We start from the raw sequence: 20495 nt of genomic DNA on the forward strand, positions 1-20495 counted from the left end.
GCACCACTATCATAAATAATATCGTTATCTGAAGAATTACTAAAAAAACACTCCCTTTTTGTAAAACGAGAATACTCGTTTCTCGTCGGTGAGGTATATTTCAATAAAACGAGAATTTTCATTTCCCATCGGTAATGTGTTAACATGCTCGAGCGTCTAGTTATTGAAACTTTATAATTTTATCTGAAAATTATCCGCGAAAAAGTTAATTTAGAATGCAAAATCTGTAAACAGATAGAAGAGAAATATACTTCTCAGTAAAATTCCCGAATATAATCAAAAAATTGTCTCGAAAAGCGGGAATATTACCTTAAACTTTGGTTATATTGCATTAAATAATGATGTACATTTTAAAAGTCTTTAAATGAATTTTGTAGTCACGGTAGAAAATAAATCATCGTAACTGAATCAATGACGAGAATAACGCATACTTTGGTGTTGCAGCCAAACGATGGGTGCAGCTAGGTGGTGCCAATGGTTGCTCATAGGAATAGTCATCGTCGTCTCTCTATGTCGTGCCACGAGTCAGACAGAGATCTCAGGAAGAAGCATCAGCGAGCCAGAAACAATCTTCAGTCCTGGTTTCGTCGAAACTCAAAAAGACGATGGGAACCAGACCGATCTGGCACTGAACTCTGCTCGCAGACGACGATACGTCCGGTTCCCAACCGGTCCAGCTGGCTACCTCTTCGAGGGTGGCGGTCCTCCAATAGGAAGAAACATCGGTGTTCACCCTGGCGTGCGGTTCCCTTCGTGGCGACAGCACAAATCACTGTGGAGGAGTCCTGTCTCGGAATACAACAGGCCAGTGATGGGCCATCGAACACCGCGTCTAATCTTCCGCGACAACGACTTCCCACCCCCGGTGGGTGGCAGTGCACCCTCCTTCTTCCAACAGACCAACCATTTACCAGATTTCGAGGACGACGCCAGAGGTAACGCGAACAAAGTTTACAGAAATTCGAGTAAATGAGATCCGGAAGATCCGTAGGGCCATTCTTTGGGCTGATTTTGATGACAGAACGGGAGAATGCTGGAAGAAATTTTCTCTTATCGAGCCTTAACGCGTCGATAAAATCGAATTGTATTTTCTGAGGGGCGTAAATTTTTGATTCGCTTGTCGAGAACAACTTATTTGTTTCGACAAGATATATGCAGCTGTTTAAGTATTAGGTTGTTGCATATGAAAAGGCTGTGTCTATGAATTGTGCTAAACAGTCTGATAGAAAAATATACCAAATAAAAATTAATCAGTTTCTGATTAGCTACAAATTGCAACATAAATACTACCAAAATATTTTTTTAAATGACATTGTATAGGTTTCACTTTATATTATCGTAGCTCGTGTCGAGACGAATTCAACGACCATGTATACCATGACCTTCGAATGATTTTGAAGATAAAAATGTGGAACATCTGAAGCAGCGAATTCGTGTAAAATGCAGAGAAATTCGTCAGGAGAGCATTTTAGAAGCACTAAACACTAGTCGTTTACACGGAGCAGAGCTATGCATACAATAAAACGGACTATAGTTTAAACATTTATTATGACATAATAATTTCAAACATTACTTATTTCACATTTTTTGCTTCAGTCATTCGAAGGTTATGATGTACAAGGTCATTGAATTCGACTTGATACGAACTATAATAGTATGAAGTAAAAATATACAATACCATTTAAAAAAATGAAAGTGACCTTTTTTGGAATAAAAAATTTTTTTGGCAGTTTTTATATTCCAATTTGTAGTTAACCAGAAACTGATTAATTTTTGTTTGGTATATTTTTCTGTTAGATCATTGAAAGTGCTTGAAAAATCGTGATGATTGTTACGTGGGGCACCCTGTATGTATAAAGTTTTCCAGATCATTTTTTAAAATGAAAAGGAGTGGTTTTTAAGGGAAGTCCAACAAATTTTAATAATTAATTCGGATATACTCTATCGACTGGTATTAATTTCAATTTCCGATATTAACTGGAAATGGGTTTTTCAAATCAGAAGTCGAGTTTTTTAAATGGAACATGGTATTCTTTTAAATATTCGGAATCTACGTCAAAAAATATAAAACTTTGAAGATTTCGAAAGTATCGTAAGAGAACACAACTTTATGATTGACTGTAAATTTAAGTCCAGCTTTATCTAAATCACAAATTTTTTTATAAACGTTGGAGAAAGATGAAGTTTAATGAACCCTTTTGAAGATCATATTCGGTTGTTTGTAATCAGTTTTTTGCAGAAATTTGTTCCCATAAGCCATTGTAATAAAGATAAAATTCGATGTGAAGTTATTATTTCGAAATAAATATTTTATATAACATAACATTAGGATTACAATATTATAGTTATTACAGAATAACATATTAGGATTACGTTTAAAAAATATTTTTCTTATAAAAGTATAGAAATAAGTACATTTTTCAAATAGTTTATTTTTTAAGACGTTCAGATTTTCATATTGAGCAAACATAGTTCGTAGAATTTATAGACTTGTCTTCTCCGAATGTGATGGAAAATTATCATGGCCCAATAAATTTTTACATTAGTTAGATTCATTAATCCTCTTTGACCCAATTTTTGTTTGGCTTTTGAAATGCATTATATAATATGACCATAAATAAATACTCTTACGAAAATATAAATTGAAAAATATATTTTAATAAATACAAATTTTCAATTATACCCAAAGTTTCAACTGTAGTCTAGTGAGATACTGTAAAGTAGTTGTTGTATACTGATTGTTTATAGACTATATTATTACTTTATAACTACAATTAATATATATTGATAGTGAGATTAAATCAGACTTAAAAAAATGTAGATAATAGGTATGTGGCTCCTGAATAACACTGAATTATAAAGGGTTAAAATATTTCACTAAGTGTTGATCACTTGATGTTGCAATCACAGTATTATCTTCTTACACGTGTTTACCACTAGATTTAGACTTCGTACCTAAACTTATAGAAATCATAAGTATTATTTTTTAACAATTTCACACATCCCAATTAAAAACGAAACACATTGCAATGTACTCATTATTAGGAATAGATGTACGATCAAAGTGAAAGATAAATTTTAGTACTTATTTTGCAAGATATTACCAGTGGCCATATTGGGAACCATACTTTTACTCTACGTCACTTTTGAGTCACCCACAAGATGAATTTGATTCGCGAAAAGGTGAATATGATCTTCGAGAGGATAAATTGGGGATGCAAAATCTATATTTGTACATTCTGGCTTTTTGAAGTAGAACTATGCTACTTCCCTTTATTTTTTGCTTTTCTAACGAAGGTAACGGTCCCTCGGATGACTAAGAAATGATTTACTGTTTCAGATCATCGAAAGCAAACGCTCGACGATTATCCTAGGTTAGAGTCAGGTACGTTCCCCGAAAGCAATCGTTGATCGACGTCCCAGAAAACGGCTTACCGATGATTCGTGGCCCAGTTGAATCTGTCGAAAGTCCGTTTCACAGAGTGACTCCGGTCTTTCTCTCGAACCCAATGAGTGAAACCGATAGCCTGTTACATCGCGCCTTTGGATTTCATACTTGTCGGATAATCGTAAATTATAGCCAGCCGCTAAGCGCAATATCCTTAGTCAAGTGTCGCAACGATTGCGGCACGCGGTCTCGTTTCCGTCGAGCCGACGATTTCCGTCATCCGCGCTGGCCATATCGTTACGACAGACGTCCACGAGCGTTCTTTCCTGTTGCTTTTACGATTTCGTTCGGCTTTATCGCGACCGTAGACGCCGTGTTTCTTGAAAACTCCGTGTTCCTTTCGTTCCCGCGAATTGCCTAACCGTTCGCTTGTCCCCTTTCGCTAAGTATTCCGAAGCTAGGCTTAGGCTTGGAGTAATCAGAGACGCTGTTTTATGGAAAACGTATCTCGTCGTGTAACCTTCGAGAGCCATTTTGGGTATATGTACTTCCGAAAAGGATATACCTCCGATTTTTTTATCCTCTGGATTTTTACTTATTTTGACGTGCTGATTACGAGTATGATAGCAAAAATTGGTGCAAATTTTATTTTCATAGCGGAAGCCATGAAAAAATCAGTTTTTTTATTTACGAAAGTAAATAATCGGAATTTTGAAAAATGCTTCAGATAAAAGTCAAGTTCAGATCTCATAAAAATACACATCTTATGTTCTATTGATTCTTGTCATAGATAATACTTTCTGAGAAAAATGATAGGTAATTATTCACTTATACGGAGCCACCCTCCTAGATATGTTATTAGAGACATGACTTTGAGTAACTTTTCCTTGTAACGTAATCAGCCGTCATTGTTCGTTAAAGAGTTATTAACAAAAGAAGTATGAAAAATATCCATGTAGAATAGAACATATACACGAGAGGGGGGAGGGAAGGGTGCAAGTGATTTTTTTTAGTTTTCGTGCAGTAATTTCACTTTATTGTGTTTTTTTTTATTACAAACTATTTTTTAGAACGAACGATTTTTCTATAACGAACAGTCGTTTAATTTAATGTTTAAGTTTAGGTTTAGGTTTAGCTTTATGTGAGGTATGGGTTATTCCTTTTGAGGATGAAGTTTCCCGGAGAGGGTGGATCTTGCTACGCGTGGAAAGTTAAAAATTTAATGATACAGACAACACGTGGGCGAGGGAGGAGCCTTGCTGTATCCCTTTCTAGTCTTAACTATTGAAATTAACAATAAAACTTGATTTCTGTTGGATGAGTGAAGTTTTGAACACTTAATATCGTTTTTCTCAAAAACTATTGTCTTTATTGTGGTCCAATAATAATATAGAATGTAATTTATTCAAGTCAATAAATCATACAGCGAAATTAATAAAACTGTTTCGATATTAATATACACGCACGAGATTTCCAGTGACCGGGTGACGAGCTTCTCTTGGGGGTTCCCCTACAGTCGACCAGACTCTCGCGTAAAGCGCCATCGTGTGGCTATATGCACGCCACATTTATGACAAATATCAATAGGAGATAAAATGTGTATTTTGATGAGAGTTATAACTTTCATGTGAAGTATTTTTCAAAATTCCCTTTATTTACGAAGGTAAATAAACGAACTACGTTTTTTATAATTTTTTCATGTTTTCACTATCATACTTGTAATCAGCACGTCAAAATACATAAGAATCCAAAGTATAAAAAAAATCGGATGTCTTTTTCGGAAGTTTATCCGCTATTTTTGTCGGTGAGATTAAAGTTTATTTACGCAGCGATGATCGGGATCATAGACGATTAGAAACGAAACTAGACCCATCCGTATCCGCTTCTTTCGGTCCGTACGAAGGAAGGATAGAGAAAAAAGAAGAACAGTTTGCCCTGTTTTGTGCAGAGTCGCGTCAACAAAACAGACCGCTGTGGAAGGGTGACGATACGTTGTGCGCTGACGGACGAAGCTGCGAATTTTTTCTAATGTGCTGGATGTCCGCTGGCCTATTGGACGGCAGTTGCGGCGGTATTATGTACGCTTGTTGTCAGCGGAGAGAACCGAAAGGTAGCTCTGATTATAACCTGATTGAGGCACCTAGAGATCAGTCTCAGCCGCTTCCGTTGGATACTTACACGGAGACCGCCAATGATGATCGTAAGTCCTTCCTACAGAAGCATGCCATCCGATTGTTGCACTAGCATGATCGTTCCACGCTGCCTACTTGGGGGTGGTTCCAGATTTCTGTTTTCTTTCGCTGGACCGCTGACGTCCTGCGTACGTCTTGTCACTTCTTCGTCTTTTCATCTCTCCTTATCTCATCTTCGTATCCTTTCCAATACCTTTCTATCTTTTTAGCTTTATACGGGGTGGAAAATTGTAGTACGGCCAGGAGGTAGTTCTACGTAAATAAAAGGACTTTGGTATTCGATTCTTTCGTATGAAGCTTTGTTTTCGAAAACGTCAAATTTAAACTTTATTAGTTCACAAGTTGGAAATGTCCTCCTTTTTATTGCATACATAATTGTATACGATGAATTAAGGATAATTGAACGGTTTTACTTCTACAATACTCCCAAAGCGAGTAACATGTGTACATATTCTTGCTATAACTTGATAATTTGCAATAAACGAAACGAAATGGACTGTTATATAGTCTGATAAACTATGACTTTTATCAGATATTGATCTATCTAGGTATTTCCTGCAGTATCCTATCGTTATTAATGTTTATAAATACTAGCATGGACAAAAACAAGCGGTAATAGAATACACAGTAATTGAGCAAACTACAAATTCGATTTTCTCGAAAATGAGGTCTCGAATGTAAAAATTGTATACCACATTCTTTCTTTATTTTCTGTAGTACGATTTTCCACCCACCCTATATAAGACTTGGGCAAAATTGATTTGAAATTAGAATTTAAATATAATTATTTAAAATAGCGCTAATTGCTGTTTTATAAGTAATGTATTTCAATCGATGTCTTATTTGGTCAATTAATGATATTTGGTATAAGGCAAGTAACTGGAAAAATAATGTTTACTTTGTATTTGAAAATTTTATTGTTCAAATCATATTCAGAATAAGTTTTGAATAATAGTAATACTAACAATATTAATATTAACTATATTAGCAACAGTTTTGTTATCGCTTCTATTTGTTACATTAATATATTTATGCCCTACAATAAAAAAAAAACACAAGTAAAAACATAATAACTATATATAGGGACATTTTACATTATTATAATTACAAATTACATAATAGTATTATCGTAAGAAAACTCATACACTTCATTTGTTAATGAACGAAATTTAGGAACATCAGTTGTAGTAGTAAATGAATAGTCTTTCAATCTATGTATTATGTTTTATAAATATTTTATTTATTAATGGGAGATCGTGCAGCACTTTTAAACTTCTTCCATTTTACAATATCAATTTTAGCTTGAGATTACAGAGTCTGGTTTATTTTGATCATTACGGATTAATAAATCTGTAATATAAATTATTGAAAGACATTGGAAATTTCAATGTCTATCTTTTAATAAATATCTTCTATTATTACTATACATGAATGAGGAATATGGTATATATCGATATCTTTTCTCGTTAGATTCAATATCATATTCGTCACCTTGATGATTAATTATAGATGTAAATAATTTTTCGTTATTTATCTTGACATTCACTAGCTGGAAGTAATTTTCGTTTACTCCTTATTTTTTAAAACTTCAAATTTCGTATACAAAAGGTATTTCCAGTAATGCGAATGAGCAAATTCACGCTTGACAATAAACATAAGCTGTAACAGCAAAGTGGTTCTAAGAAGTATAGTAAGGAATATATCTAGAAGCGTCGTAACATTCTTCATATAAGCGTGCAATAATGTTATTAAACAGTAGTAATGATGTAAACATATCATATAAACGTAGCATATTTACTAAATGTCATTAAAACCAAATAAGAAATAACGAACTACGATATCAAATAATAAGTAATCTATTATTTAAAGTACCAAATAGATCATTCAGAGGCCAATACATTAATAGATTTCCTATGTGAACTATATAATAATACTTCATGAAATAATATTGCTATTTCAAAAATACATTATTTTCCAAATAACTCTGAAAATTAATTTTAGAACAATGTACTTTGAATATTCCTCAAAACGCCCAGGTCTACTTTGTATCTTCATATGTCCAAATCATCAAATTTTCAATTTTTCAAAATGCCAATCTTGACACAGACATTTACATCTTCAAATCTTTAAATCTCCAATTCTTCAATTATATTAAGGGTATGCAAAAGTTTTAATCTTTTGAATTCCTTCTATTCCTTCCGTTTTAAACAACACAAACTTTCTGGCATACGATTTTGCAGTGCCAAGTGAGTTTGAAAATTCATGCTCGAGAAATAATAACTTTTTCCATCAGGATATCTGCCTTTTACCAGAATAGTGATAGAAAGTAGTGGAAAATACTTCGATTAACACGTGGAGTGCCGGAAGATTTTGATGAAATGTAATTTGGAAAATTTTTGGTAATTTCAAAGTTTTCAATTTAGTTTTACTTATTTGTTAGTGTACATATATCAATAATACGTATATATATATATATATTAAAATTTGAAAGAATTATAGCGAAGTTCTTTTTAATAGTCCAAAATATTTTAACACCCCAAAACATATTGGTTACACAAAATAATGTAGCACAATTGTAAAATCATAAATGTAGTCGCTACCTCAACCCCCTCTAATTTTTCACGTAAACGAAACCTTGTTTTTAGACAATTGAAGACTAGCATACCAAGAATTTGTTATAGAACTTATTTTTACAGCCCCATTCAAATTCAAGAGCCCTATTTAGATTCATTTTCTTTAATATATAATCTTGAGAATTAATTTTTTTAGCTTCTAACCCAGACCTAAACTATTAATGGTACGGTAAAAATGTATTGGATTTTCGTGTTTCTCTCGTTGAGAACTACACTTTAAAAAAAAAAATGAATTCGATCCGACAACTTCGAAATTTTAAACTTTAAAGTCATTTTTTTCAAAAATAGCTAGCCATAAATATCTAGTATATTACAGATTACATTTAGACATCAGCCCCTACAACTCTACCTTTGGTTCAAATCCCAGGTTGACAGGTTGTGACCTCCCCTTGTTAGCGAAAAATCGTCACCCATACGTGGATGACGTGACAGTCAATATATTAAGGATCAATTAAAAGTATCGTGTATAATACGAGTTCGTGCCACATTAACAAAGAAGTCTTCAAAAACGATGAAAACATTTGTATACACTTTAACATTATACATTTACATCTTTACACCTTGACTTCTTTCTACGTACACTTATATTTCATGTCTTCATATTTCATCTATATCATTTTACCTTTATATTTCATCCCTTAAATCCTTGACATTGTCTTTTCTACTTTCCCCGTTATATTCTTCGTATCTTCGACCCGTGTCTGTGCCTTTTCTCCAGCGTTCTTCTTGAAATCCTACACTTGCACTTTCCTCAGAATGTCGCAACGTCCTTCACTTTCAAAATTAGTCTCCTTCTCACTTACACTTTCTTCCGCATGTTGTCGAATGTCACTTTCTCTATTCGCACCTTTCAAAGCACGAAAGTACGTACACCAAACGGCTCTTGGCGTTTACGTTCCCCTTCCTCGTCTTCCTACCCGCACGAGCCAGCTTGCATGCGAAGCGATTGTTCCTATTCCTCTCTTTCCCAATTCCTTCCAATTAGTTTTCTCGAAGAGAACTCTTTTCCCTTGTTTGTCAAACGATCTTGCATGCCGATCGCGATAACAACGATTCTGCATGTCTTCGTCGGTTCCCCTGTCACGCGAGTTCCCTTGATTTCGTACCTACTTCCGGTTTCCCTTGTTCGCGAGGAAACAGTCCTCCGTATCCCTGAGATTTTCGAGCGTCGGTTTGGCGGGCAAGCAGATCGAAACAGGACCGTCCTGACCGCGATCAGCTTGTAGAATTAATCTAACGAGGCAAAAAAACATTTCTCTCGTTTCGAATTCTACCGCGTCCGAGTTTTTTCTTTCTTTCTATAATTTCGCGAACACTTTACTGAATTACTCCAAGTCTAATTCGGTAATACTTAGTTTTGTAGGACAGAGTCGTTGAAAAATTGATAACTTTACGATCAATCGGTCGATTCTCGATTAGATACCTTTGAACGTAACAACGTGTACCAGTTTCCGATCGTCGACAATTTTTACTTTCCGTTACTAACTCTACAAGAAGTGCTCGCAAATGAGAATGCTGCATGGAGTCCTAAGATTTAACAGGGAGTCTACATCCTTGTAATTGCAGGCTGCGGTATTCCCGCCTCGAAGCAAACCGCCCAAAGAAGAATCGTCGGCGGCGATGAAGCGGGTTTCGGCAGTTTTCCGTGGCAGGTCAGGCTCGCATTAACAAATCGAAAACTGTTCCTTTCGCGTGTCACCTTTAAAACAGAGAAAATGTTCTGCTTTCTCAGGCGTACATACGAATCGGGTCTAGTCGATGCGGTGGCACGCTTGTCAATCGATTCCACGTCGTCACTGCTGGCCACTGCGTAGCCAAGTGAGTATTAATTATTATATTTTATTCTTTAAAATAATCCCCCCATAGTGCACATCTTTGATACAAAGTCTGAGAACTTTTTTCAAATTCTTTTTGTCTTGAAAAGATTTTCCTTTCACGATGGTTCCTAAGTTTTGAGAAAAGGGTCCTGTGTCTGGTAAACAAAGTGGGTAGTTAATTTGTATTAGATCTGTGGCGCTACTTTGCTGCGGGTAGAAGATTCTATTAGCAACTGAGGAGCCGGTCGAGCGCTTGTGAGAGCGCGATCCCTCTGGTGGCGAGTATGGGAGGCGACGCCACAGATCGTCCCATAAATTCGTGGTGTTTGTTACGGCACGAAATAAACATTAGAGTTTATTATGGTCAAAATTAGAAAACCTAAAATAATAAAATTATAAATGTTTCGTTCCTATTAAATTCATTGCGCTGAGGTCTGTACTATAAAATTGTTCTAGTGAAAAGGTTAATCGTAAAAATGTAAAAGATTAAGAGATCTCTACCAGGAGTAAGTTTATGAAGCCATTGAAATATTTTTCACCTTCCAATTCACTTTCCAACGTCAACTGCCATTTTGTCATCAGATTAACTACTAGCATGTTTTAACTGAATCAAAGCTCTTCGTAACGTTATTACCTGCTAAGACCCAGGTATAGGGAAATTCTCAAATTTCGTACTAGCGTTATATGAAGGTGACTACCTTGGAGGTTGGCAGCTTTTAGAAACCCCCTACACAAGATTCAGATGGAGAACCACCGAATCAGAACGATTCACTCTCATCGTGACACCTCTACATGAAATTATAAATTAACTAAATCGTCCAAGAAAACGACAGATTCAGATTTATACTTATATTTGACGATTCACTATTATATTCAATATTTCAAGTAACTCTTATATATTTTCGGCTTTTCGACTAAATATAAATGAAGTTATTGGTTGTTACTGTTAATCAATTGATTGTGATTAGTGTATATGTATACAGGGTGTTCGGCCACCTCTGGGAAAAATTTTAATGGGAGATTCTAGGGGCCAAAATAAGACGAAAATCAAAAATACCAATTTGTTGATTGAGGTTTCGTTAAAAAGTTATTAACGTTTAAAGTCCCGCCTGTAGAACGGCAATTTGCGTACAGCTGCCTGCATGCGATAGTGGTTCTCATTCAGCGCGAGAAACACTACTTACTGACGTATCAACAGTCTTACAGTTTTGTGAATGAGAACCACTATCACGCGTACGCAGCTGTTCGCAGATTGCCGTTCTACAGGCGGAACTTTAAACGTTAATAACTTTTTAACGAAGTCTCAATCAACAAATTGGCATTCTTGATTTTCGTCTTATTTTGATCTCCAGAATCTCCCATTAAAATTTTTCCCAGGAGTGGTCGAACACCAGTGGTCGAACGAGTGGTCGAAGGAAAACAAATTTAATATGTTTCATAAAATTCCATTATATGTTTAAAATATTGCTTTAAGGGGTGAAACCACTGTGGCGGCTGAAAAGAAACGCGATTTTCAAGAATTTTTTGGGCGTAACTATGAAACTTTTTCTGATAAATGTTTAATGATTTCGAAAGTACATTTCTTGAACTACTTCGTGTAAAAATTTCGTATAAAAATATTAATTATTATAGCCATAATAGGAACCAGCGTGAGAGGCCTCCAAAAATGTGTTGGAAACGGGCGAACATGTAATTTTTCACTGCAAGTTGTGAAACAAGAAATCATGCAATTTTCATAAACTATAAGACAGTAGCTTCAATTGCATACACGGATTTTTAAAACTAATTATTTATTATAAAATGGTGGGACTTTGAAGGAAAAATCTCAAAGAACTGTGACAGAATTAATATTTCTTTTAACACCACGTCGAAACTAATTATTCGATCGAAAATTCCGTACGTACAACTGAAGAGAATAATATTAGAAATCAGCATACAACATTTTAAGTAAATATAAAATATACAAGAAATAGTTGCACTTTTCAACATTTCAAAAGTTTTTGTGGTTGTTTTACCTAGTTTTTTGAAACTATGATTATAGAGTGGTCCCTCTCTAACGTTCGTTACTGTTTCCCTCGATATTGTTCGCGGAGTCATCCCTACCAATTCTTAAAATGGCATCCATATTATCTGTAACTCGCGTAATGATGCAACTACTAACAAATCACCAAAAGAACAAAAATAACATTTATATTTCCGAATTTACAACTATGAAATTAGTTTAATCATATTGTTATTGGACGAACTATACTACGCGATGCTTGAAATTATAAAGGACTGCTAGAAAAATCATTCAAGGGACGGAAATTACAGCTAATGAAAGAACTGTACGACACATTCTATCACAGAGCAAACAAATTAAACGCAAAGCATTGAAACAAAAACTTTCTTCAACTAAGTAACATCAGGAAACCTATTTAAAGTTTGTTCGAGATCATGTTTTATGGATAAAAATGAAGAATCGCGATATTTAATGACGAGAAAATATTTTATTGAGATGAACCGTATGGCTGAAATTAGTGCTTCCACGACCTAACGAAAAAAGAACAATGTTGGAGATGTATAAACAAGATGTGTGAACAGTAAAAAATATATCAAATTAATAGAAGACTCGTATTGTAGGCAATAATTATATTTTCCAGCAAGATAATGCTACAATACACACTGCAAAATCTGTTAAAGCATATATTAATTCTAAAAACGTTTACACGACCTTAATATTATTGCAAACATTTAGGTAAATCTGTCAAAAATCGTTTATGAAAATATTGAATTAAAGAAAAGCATTATTAAAAATTAAAGTTTTTTAACACAGAAACGTATTAAAAAATTGCGTAAATCAATTCCGAATCGTTTGTTAGACGTTGTAGATCGAAAAGACAATCTTACTAAATATTAATATGGCATTAGATAAAATATTTTTGTTCATACAATTGTATTTTCTTAGTAATATCCTATCATTTTCTCCAACTAAAATTAGTACATTTCTACATTATTTTCTGTAACTCTTTTCATATGCAAAATAGAAACTTGAAATTTAATATGCTCGTTTCAGAGGGCATATTCAATACGTAGGGCGTGTAAAATGTACAATGTATATTCATTTTATTGGAAAGATTTAAAATTATCAAGCCTTCCATTGTGTTGTCCTGTAGTAGCGGTAATTTATTATTTAAGGTGGCAGTCTCATGTGAGACCTCAAAAACAAATGAATTTTTTTTTTATTTCATTTTTTGAAAGTTTATATATTATATTTAAGAATGTACTGTTAAATTTTGAGAGATAAATGTTTTTGATTTTTTTGATTTAGTCAACCTTGAGAACTGCAATCACCTACAGTGTTTAAACACATGTTTACTGTAGGCGTAATAAAGACATGAAAAGTCAATAAAAATTATTGAAAAATTTACTTTGTATTCCCAAAGGATAGTTAAGTAAATTGCGACGATAAATTATAGCGTTAGATGTTACATTTAGTTAAAAAAAATTAATAAAGATGGTTAAATTTTGCAACGTACACCTGAGACTGCCCCCTTAATTTTATCGCGTTTTTACGATCGAATCGATTAAAAATTTGTTCAATTTGTATACCCAGAGCATCGGCTCGTCAAGTCCAGGTGACCCTCGGTGATTACGTGGTGAATTCAGCCAGCGAATCCTTGCCAGCTTACACTTTCGGTGTCAGGGAGATCCGTGTCCATCCTTACTTCAAGTTCACTCCTCAGGCTGACAGGTATCATCGATCATCGACGGTTAGACTCGACATTCGAAACGACTTGTCGAACGTATATTTGATATTGTTCAGGTTCGACGTGGCTGTTCTTCGACTGGATCGACCGGTTCATTATATGCCTCACATAGCGCCGATTTGCCTGCCTGAGAAGAACGATGACTTCCTGGGTCAATACGGTTGGGCTGCAGGATGGGGCGCGCTGCAGGCTGGTAAATACGAAGTCGATTCGTTTGTAAGGCTAATCGTTCGGTGGGTAATCGTGCATTAAACCTTTTCGAATGGACAGGTTCGAGGCTGCGCCCGAAGACGCTTCAAGCAGTGGACGTACCCGTGATAGACAATCGGGTCTGCGAAAGGTGGCATCGGTCCAATGGCATTAACGTCGTAATTTATGACGAGATGATGTGCGCCGGATATCGCAGTGGCGGTAAAGATTCCTGTCAAGTAAGTATTTAGTAAAATTTTAAAAATTCTAATTACAGAGTCTGACTCAGGAACACGCTGATGGGTTGTTTATCTAATGGTTCAACCTGTGGTTCGCGGACCCCAAGGGAATCGTAGATAAATATCTGAAGTTTCGCGAACTTGCACACAAAAATTTTATGTATTTATTTTACTTGCACATATTATGTCTAAAAATATCAACCCTATCGTTTCAATGGCTGATCGTGGAGCACTTTTAAATTTCTTCTATTTAACAATATTAATTTCAGCTTGAATTTACAGGTTCTTGTTTATTCTGTCATTACTGATAAATAAATCTCTAATAAAAATAATTGGAAGATGTTGGAAATTTCAATGTCTATCTTTTAATAAATATCTTCTATTATTACTATACAGAGAATCATTTTAATGGGAGATTCTAGAGGCCAAATTGAGAAGAAAGTGAAGAATACCAATTTGTTGATTGAGGTTTCGTTAAAAAGTTATTAAGGTTTAAAGTTCCGCATGTAGAACGGCAATCTGCGAACAGCTGCTAGTGGTTCTCATTCACAAAACTGTAAGGTTATCGATACGTCAGTAAGTAGAGTTTCTCATGCTGAGTGAGAACCTTTACTACAGGCAGAACTTTAAACATTAATAACTTTTAAACGAAGCCTCAATCAACAAATTGTTCTTGATTTTCGTCGTATTTTGGCCTCTAAAATCTTCCATTACAATTTTATATGCCGGGTAAGTGGATTATATCTACATATGAAGTGATAAAAATAAGGAACATAATCACAGATCTCAGAAAAGAATTTTTTCTCGACAGTGAGTAGGATTTCGTGGTTATGTGTATTCACCAAAAATGATTGTAATTGATCCCCGCAATCAAAACTAATTTTTCCAAAATGATTTGAAACTTTTCATTTTCGCCGAATTTAAGCACCTACCCCCTTGTCGATTTTTCTTAAAAATTCGTTTTTGATTGTTAATAAATTTGCTTGACCCTGTACGGAAATGTTGTTTAATACTTTTTTGTAGGTATCTATGATCTCTACTTTCATACTAAATTTCAATGAGATACATTCACTATTGTAGGAGTTATGGACGTTTGAAAATTGGCCCACTTTTATAGGGGTTTTCTCACTTTACGGGGTCAAGAAATAACTTTTTGAACACTGTTAGAATTTCTAAATATTCATCATCAAAATACGCGTTGTTTGCATTTTGAAACGTCAAAATCCTCCAATCTGTTCAGGAGTTATGATATTTTAAAATTTGCATGAAATTTCGAGGAAGCGTTTCTGGCCAGAAATTATATTTTCGGTAAGGAATTTTTTTCTCTAAAGTTCATAGGATTTCGTGGGTATGTCTATTCTCCAAAAATGATTGTAATTGACCCTTGTAACAAAAAATAATTTTTCCAGAATGATTTGAAATTTTTTAATTTCCTACGAATATGTACGCATATGATTTTCTTCTTCACACTTACTGCTATTAGAAAATATGTTTGCTTGAAACTTTTGTAACATAAAATGTGAAGTCTAAACTTGTCTATATACTTCTTGTGTCATAAAATTATGAGTGTACATAAAGATTTTTAATTACCAAAAAGTTTTTGTTATGAAGCAAGTTAAATTATATACCCACATATGCCAGGGAAGTACGTAATTCCTGAAATTATAAAGTTTGCAGCTGCATCTAGTCGCATTCTACAAAACCATGCTTAATTAAATTCTAACTAAAGTCTAATTAAAGGGTTTCTACTCTTTAAGTACGAAGTCATATACAGGGTGGTCGGCCAACCCTGGGAAAAATTGTAATGAGAGATTCTAGAGGCCAAAATAGGACGAAAATCAATAATACCAATTTGTTGATGGAGGCTTCGTAAAAAAGTTATTAACGTTTAAAGATCCGCCCGTACTGTATTTTTTTCTTGAAAATGCGCAGGATTTCGGGGGTATGTCTATTGACCAAAAATGATTGTAATTGGCCCCCGCAACCGAAAATAATTTTTTCAGAACGATTTGAAGAATTTTGTTTTCGTTGAAAAAAGCCACCTACCCCCTGTCGATTTTTCTTAAAAATTCGTTTTTGATTTTTAATAATTTTGTTTGACCCCCTATAGAAAAGTTGTCTAATACTTTTCTATAGGTATCCATGAGCTCTACTTCAGAAAAAAGTTTAATTGAAATATATTCACTATTATAGGAGTTATGGCTGTTTGAAAATTGGACCATTTTTGGGGGGTTTTTTTCATTTTGCGGGGACAAGGAACAACTTTTCGAATATTTTTAGAATTTCTACATATTCTACATTAAAATATGCGTCGTTTGCATTTTGAAACATTACAATCCTCCAATCCGTTCAGAAGTTATGCCATTTTAAAGATACGCATTAAATTTCAGGGAAGCATTTCTGGCCTTACATTAGATTTTCGATAAGTAATTTTTTTCTCGAAAATGCGTAGGATATCGGGGGTATGTGTAATGACCAAAAATGATTGCAATCGAAAATAATTTTTTTAGAACGATTTGAGAAATCTTTTTTTCGCCGAAAAATTTCAGCATATACTAGAATTTTTTTCTCGAAAGTGAGTAAGATTTCGAGGATATGTGTATTCACCAAAAATAATTATAATTGACCCTTGCAACCAAAAATAATTTTTTTAGAATGATTTGAAATTTTTTAATTTAATTTTTTAATAACTTTTTAACGTAGCCTCAGTCAAGAAATTGATATTCTTGATTTTCGTCTTATTTTGGCCTCCAGAATCTCCCATTAAAATTTTTCCCAGGAGTGGCCGAACACCCTGTATATCTATACATATGTATGTTTTTCTTATACAGGGTGGGTCACATAGTAGGGAGAGATTGTATCTCAAATTTGGTAAGGATTTGGTTACCTATTTGGAATTATTAGTTACGATTAAAGTTAATAGCAAAAAACGTCAAATTAGAGTCACAATTTTACGCACAAAGAAAATACTCTGATTTTTTCTTCTGAACTTTCATTTCTCGTGGCTCGAAAAAAATAGTAAGTTTTAAAATATTATACAGTTGGAGATCCACACGATAAGCTGAAAAGTAATTAATGTAAATGCAAATCTCGAAGACAATTCATTTCAAATTATTGCTCACTTTGAAAAATGTTATTTAGAGAAAAACGCATTTAAAGTTTCTTAATTACAAATTACTAAATTACAATAACGCGTCCAACTCGTTTCAAGTTCTTTATACTAAGTTTTACAATAATAAGACTACACTTGTCACGAAGTCTGAAATATTAAAATCAATTTCATATTTCATATTCTCAAGGTATTCGTAAAACAAATCTTGTTTTTTTCATGAACATGTTTTTTCCATCTTTGAACAAATTTAAACAAAATTAAATAGTATGTATTTGAAAAATTACTCGTAATTAAATCGTACGTCAAGGAGTTAAACCTTTATAAAATATTTTGTATAAACTTTGTCGACCACACTTTTAGAAAAACTGTATTTTTGTGCTACTACATATACAGTAACTTAATTTATTTCGACAGTTCGCTATAATCAAATTACGAATTTCATTTGAAAATTCTTTTCTTACTGTCATTCTGCTGTTTCCTTACAAACAATCTGTTTTATGTAAAGTTTACATCAACCAAATAGTTCGTTTGAGGCTACTGCGTGAGAGTGAAAAAGATACTTTGCGCTTGTTTACATTTTTCGCGTTGTAATAACATCTTGAACAAGTGTCCATTTATTTCTATCCCTCGACAATTAATCAATGTTTTCGTTAAGTATACTTTATTTCAACACAAATGTAAATATTAATTATAATAAAGAAAAATAATAAAAATATATTAATAATATTAATAAAGGTATATAATGTATAAAACGTAAATGCATAATAGTTATCGTACTTTAATTAAATTTAGTTCGCACCTATTTTCCCTACCTGTCCACTTAATTTTATCCGCAACTGTATTTCAAACTCCAAGTTATAAAAAAGTGGAATTAGAAAACCGATTTTTTTGACCAGCTATAGTAGAATACACCTTCAAATACTTCTTTCGTGGTTTCTGCAGGGTGACAGCGGCGGACCACTGATGTTGGAGAAAACAGGACGATGGTACCTGATCGGTATCGTGTCAGCAGGATATTCCTGCGCTCAACCAGGTCAACCAGGGATTTATCATCGCGTGGCGAAGACTGTTGATTGGATAACGTACGTCATCAACTCGTAGCGGAATGGATTCAGGGAACGTAGACTGTTTTCTGTACGCTAGGAAGCTTTGCATGAAACAAAGTTTGCGACACGGTACCGGATATGGATCTTCGTGTTCGCGAGTGGCCGTTGAGATGGATCGGATGAAAGTGCTCTGGCCAGTGAATAACAAAAGACTTGGCCATCCTATCGTTCGAAGGATGTAAATATCGTAGGAACGCGACGTCTGCGGAAATGGTTTCGAATTTTGGCAAGAGACTTTTTCTTCGTCGAAACTATCGGCGTCACGTGTCGATCTTAATATATAATGTTTGTAACGCGACGAGACGACGCGTTGTACGCACCATTCCGTCTAGGTGAAGCTGCATTTATCGACCAATCGGAGTTCCATGCGACGCTATAATAAACATCTTCGTTGCCTCGGTTGTCGATTAACCGGCAAGGACTGTTTCGACGTGAATATTGTGTAAATTAAGTGCGTGTGATATTTGTTTATATTCGCGCTTAATAAATGTTCGATTTCTATTCCACGACTGATCAATGATTTCTAAACAATTTAACAATCATGAATTCAACATTTCGAAAGCCAAAGAATTAATATTTTTTTCTTTGGGGCTAGAGCAGTACTACAATGGGGGAAAAAGTTTTACTTGTTTTCGTTAGAAGCGACAATAGAGATAAACGTTTGTAGAAATTGTAGTTAATTTTCTTACTTAAAAAATACGTATGGTATTTTGTCACTTTTCTTATGGGTACGTTGTTGTATCTTTTTGTTCTTGGGGGGTAACTAGGCCATTGAACTAGAGGTTCTAACCACTGCAACCCTAATCGTAACCTGATTAACCAAAGCAGGTTTCAGTAACCCGCTGAAGAATGGTTTCTACGTCGTATAGAGAGCAGGTTAACTGATTCAAAATGAGTTATCTAACTCAAAAGACGAAAGTAAGTATACACATATACAAGGTTATTAAAAATCTGCACTTTGCTTTCATAATTTGCAACGGAATACTAAAACTATTATTATCAATTAAATGTAGCATTATTTGCTGATAAGAGTAAATTGTTAATTATTGACTCTCGTTGTATGTACGTAATATCAGACGAAATAATATATTTACAATTTAACAACAATTGTAAGCAACTTACTGTTAATTTTGTTTTGCATCCACTGGTAAGACACTTTGACTTGTTTGCAATCAGATCGATCGAAAAGTATTCGTGTACAGGATGTTGCATCAGTATAGAAGACAATATGAAGAAAAGAATAGCAAAGCTGAACGATTCGATAAAATTGAAGATGTAATCTGTATATTGCCACAATGGCTACTATGTCTAGCGGTTAATGAATAGATCTACTACATTGTTTCTATGCAGGCACATTGCAAACAAGCGCGAAAACGATATACGTTGCGAATATAATTGCAATAGTCGATTAGTATCGTAAATTACTAAGAATAATCAATAACCTATTTTTTTAAAATGCAATAACCGTAGTATAATAATTTACTATAAGAGTCAGTTAACACTAAACCTATCCACACTTCATGTATACCGATTCCTACCATAACCGGTCAAATGACCAGTCTTTCTATTTCTTTTTTAAGAGACAACATACTTCTACTTTTTGCATTGTATCTACAGAAAATTGTGCTTTAAAGTTTATTCGTAAGATATCTTTCACTTTTATGTTGCACAATTTTTCTTAAAGCATGCATTTTAAAAAACTGTACAAAAATATTCAATACTTTTACTCTAAATGTGCATACTTAGTACTTCAACTTCAAACAGAAAGTTTATAAACTACGTCGAAATTTTTTAATTTTCATCGAATAGTTATTATCGGGAAACTATTGCTAGCTAATAATTATGCAAACATCCTGTGTACAAATTTAAATTCATTTTCAATCATATAAACAATTTATAATTCAGTTTTATTGCCCACCAGTCGTATAATCAAAAGGAATTGTTGAAACTTCTTTAGGTATATAGCGTCAAAGTAAATATCAAAATAAATATAGAAGGCAGCATAAATTATAACAATAGTTATATTAATCGAATAGTGAATGAAGTGCCCTTTAAAATAAAACTTTTTCA

At 34.0% G+C, this 20495-nt stretch overlaps 1 protein-coding gene across 1 annotated transcript; it reads left to right on the forward strand.

The window, feature by feature from the left end:
* Positions 1–451: 451 nt before the first annotated feature.
* On the forward strand, positions 452–18420 carry LOC143349574 (proclotting enzyme). The gene is made up of 10 exons (XM_076780922.1): positions 452–935; positions 3341–3385; positions 5337–5588; positions 9780–9865; positions 9946–10031; positions 11229–11240; positions 13626–13763; positions 13836–13972; positions 14050–14207; positions 18262–18420. Exons 1-10 carry the CDS (start codon positions 452–454, stop codon positions 18418–18420), a joined length of 1557 nt encoding a protein of 518 aa, XP_076637037.1.
* Positions 18421–20495: the final 2075 nt, after the last annotated feature.

The sequence above is a fragment of the Colletes latitarsis genome, chromosome 2, assembly GCF_051014445.1.
Source record: "Colletes latitarsis isolate SP2378_abdomen chromosome 2, iyColLati1, whole genome shotgun sequence".
Taxonomy (NCBI): Eukaryota; Metazoa; Arthropoda; class Insecta; order Hymenoptera; family Colletidae; genus Colletes; species Colletes latitarsis.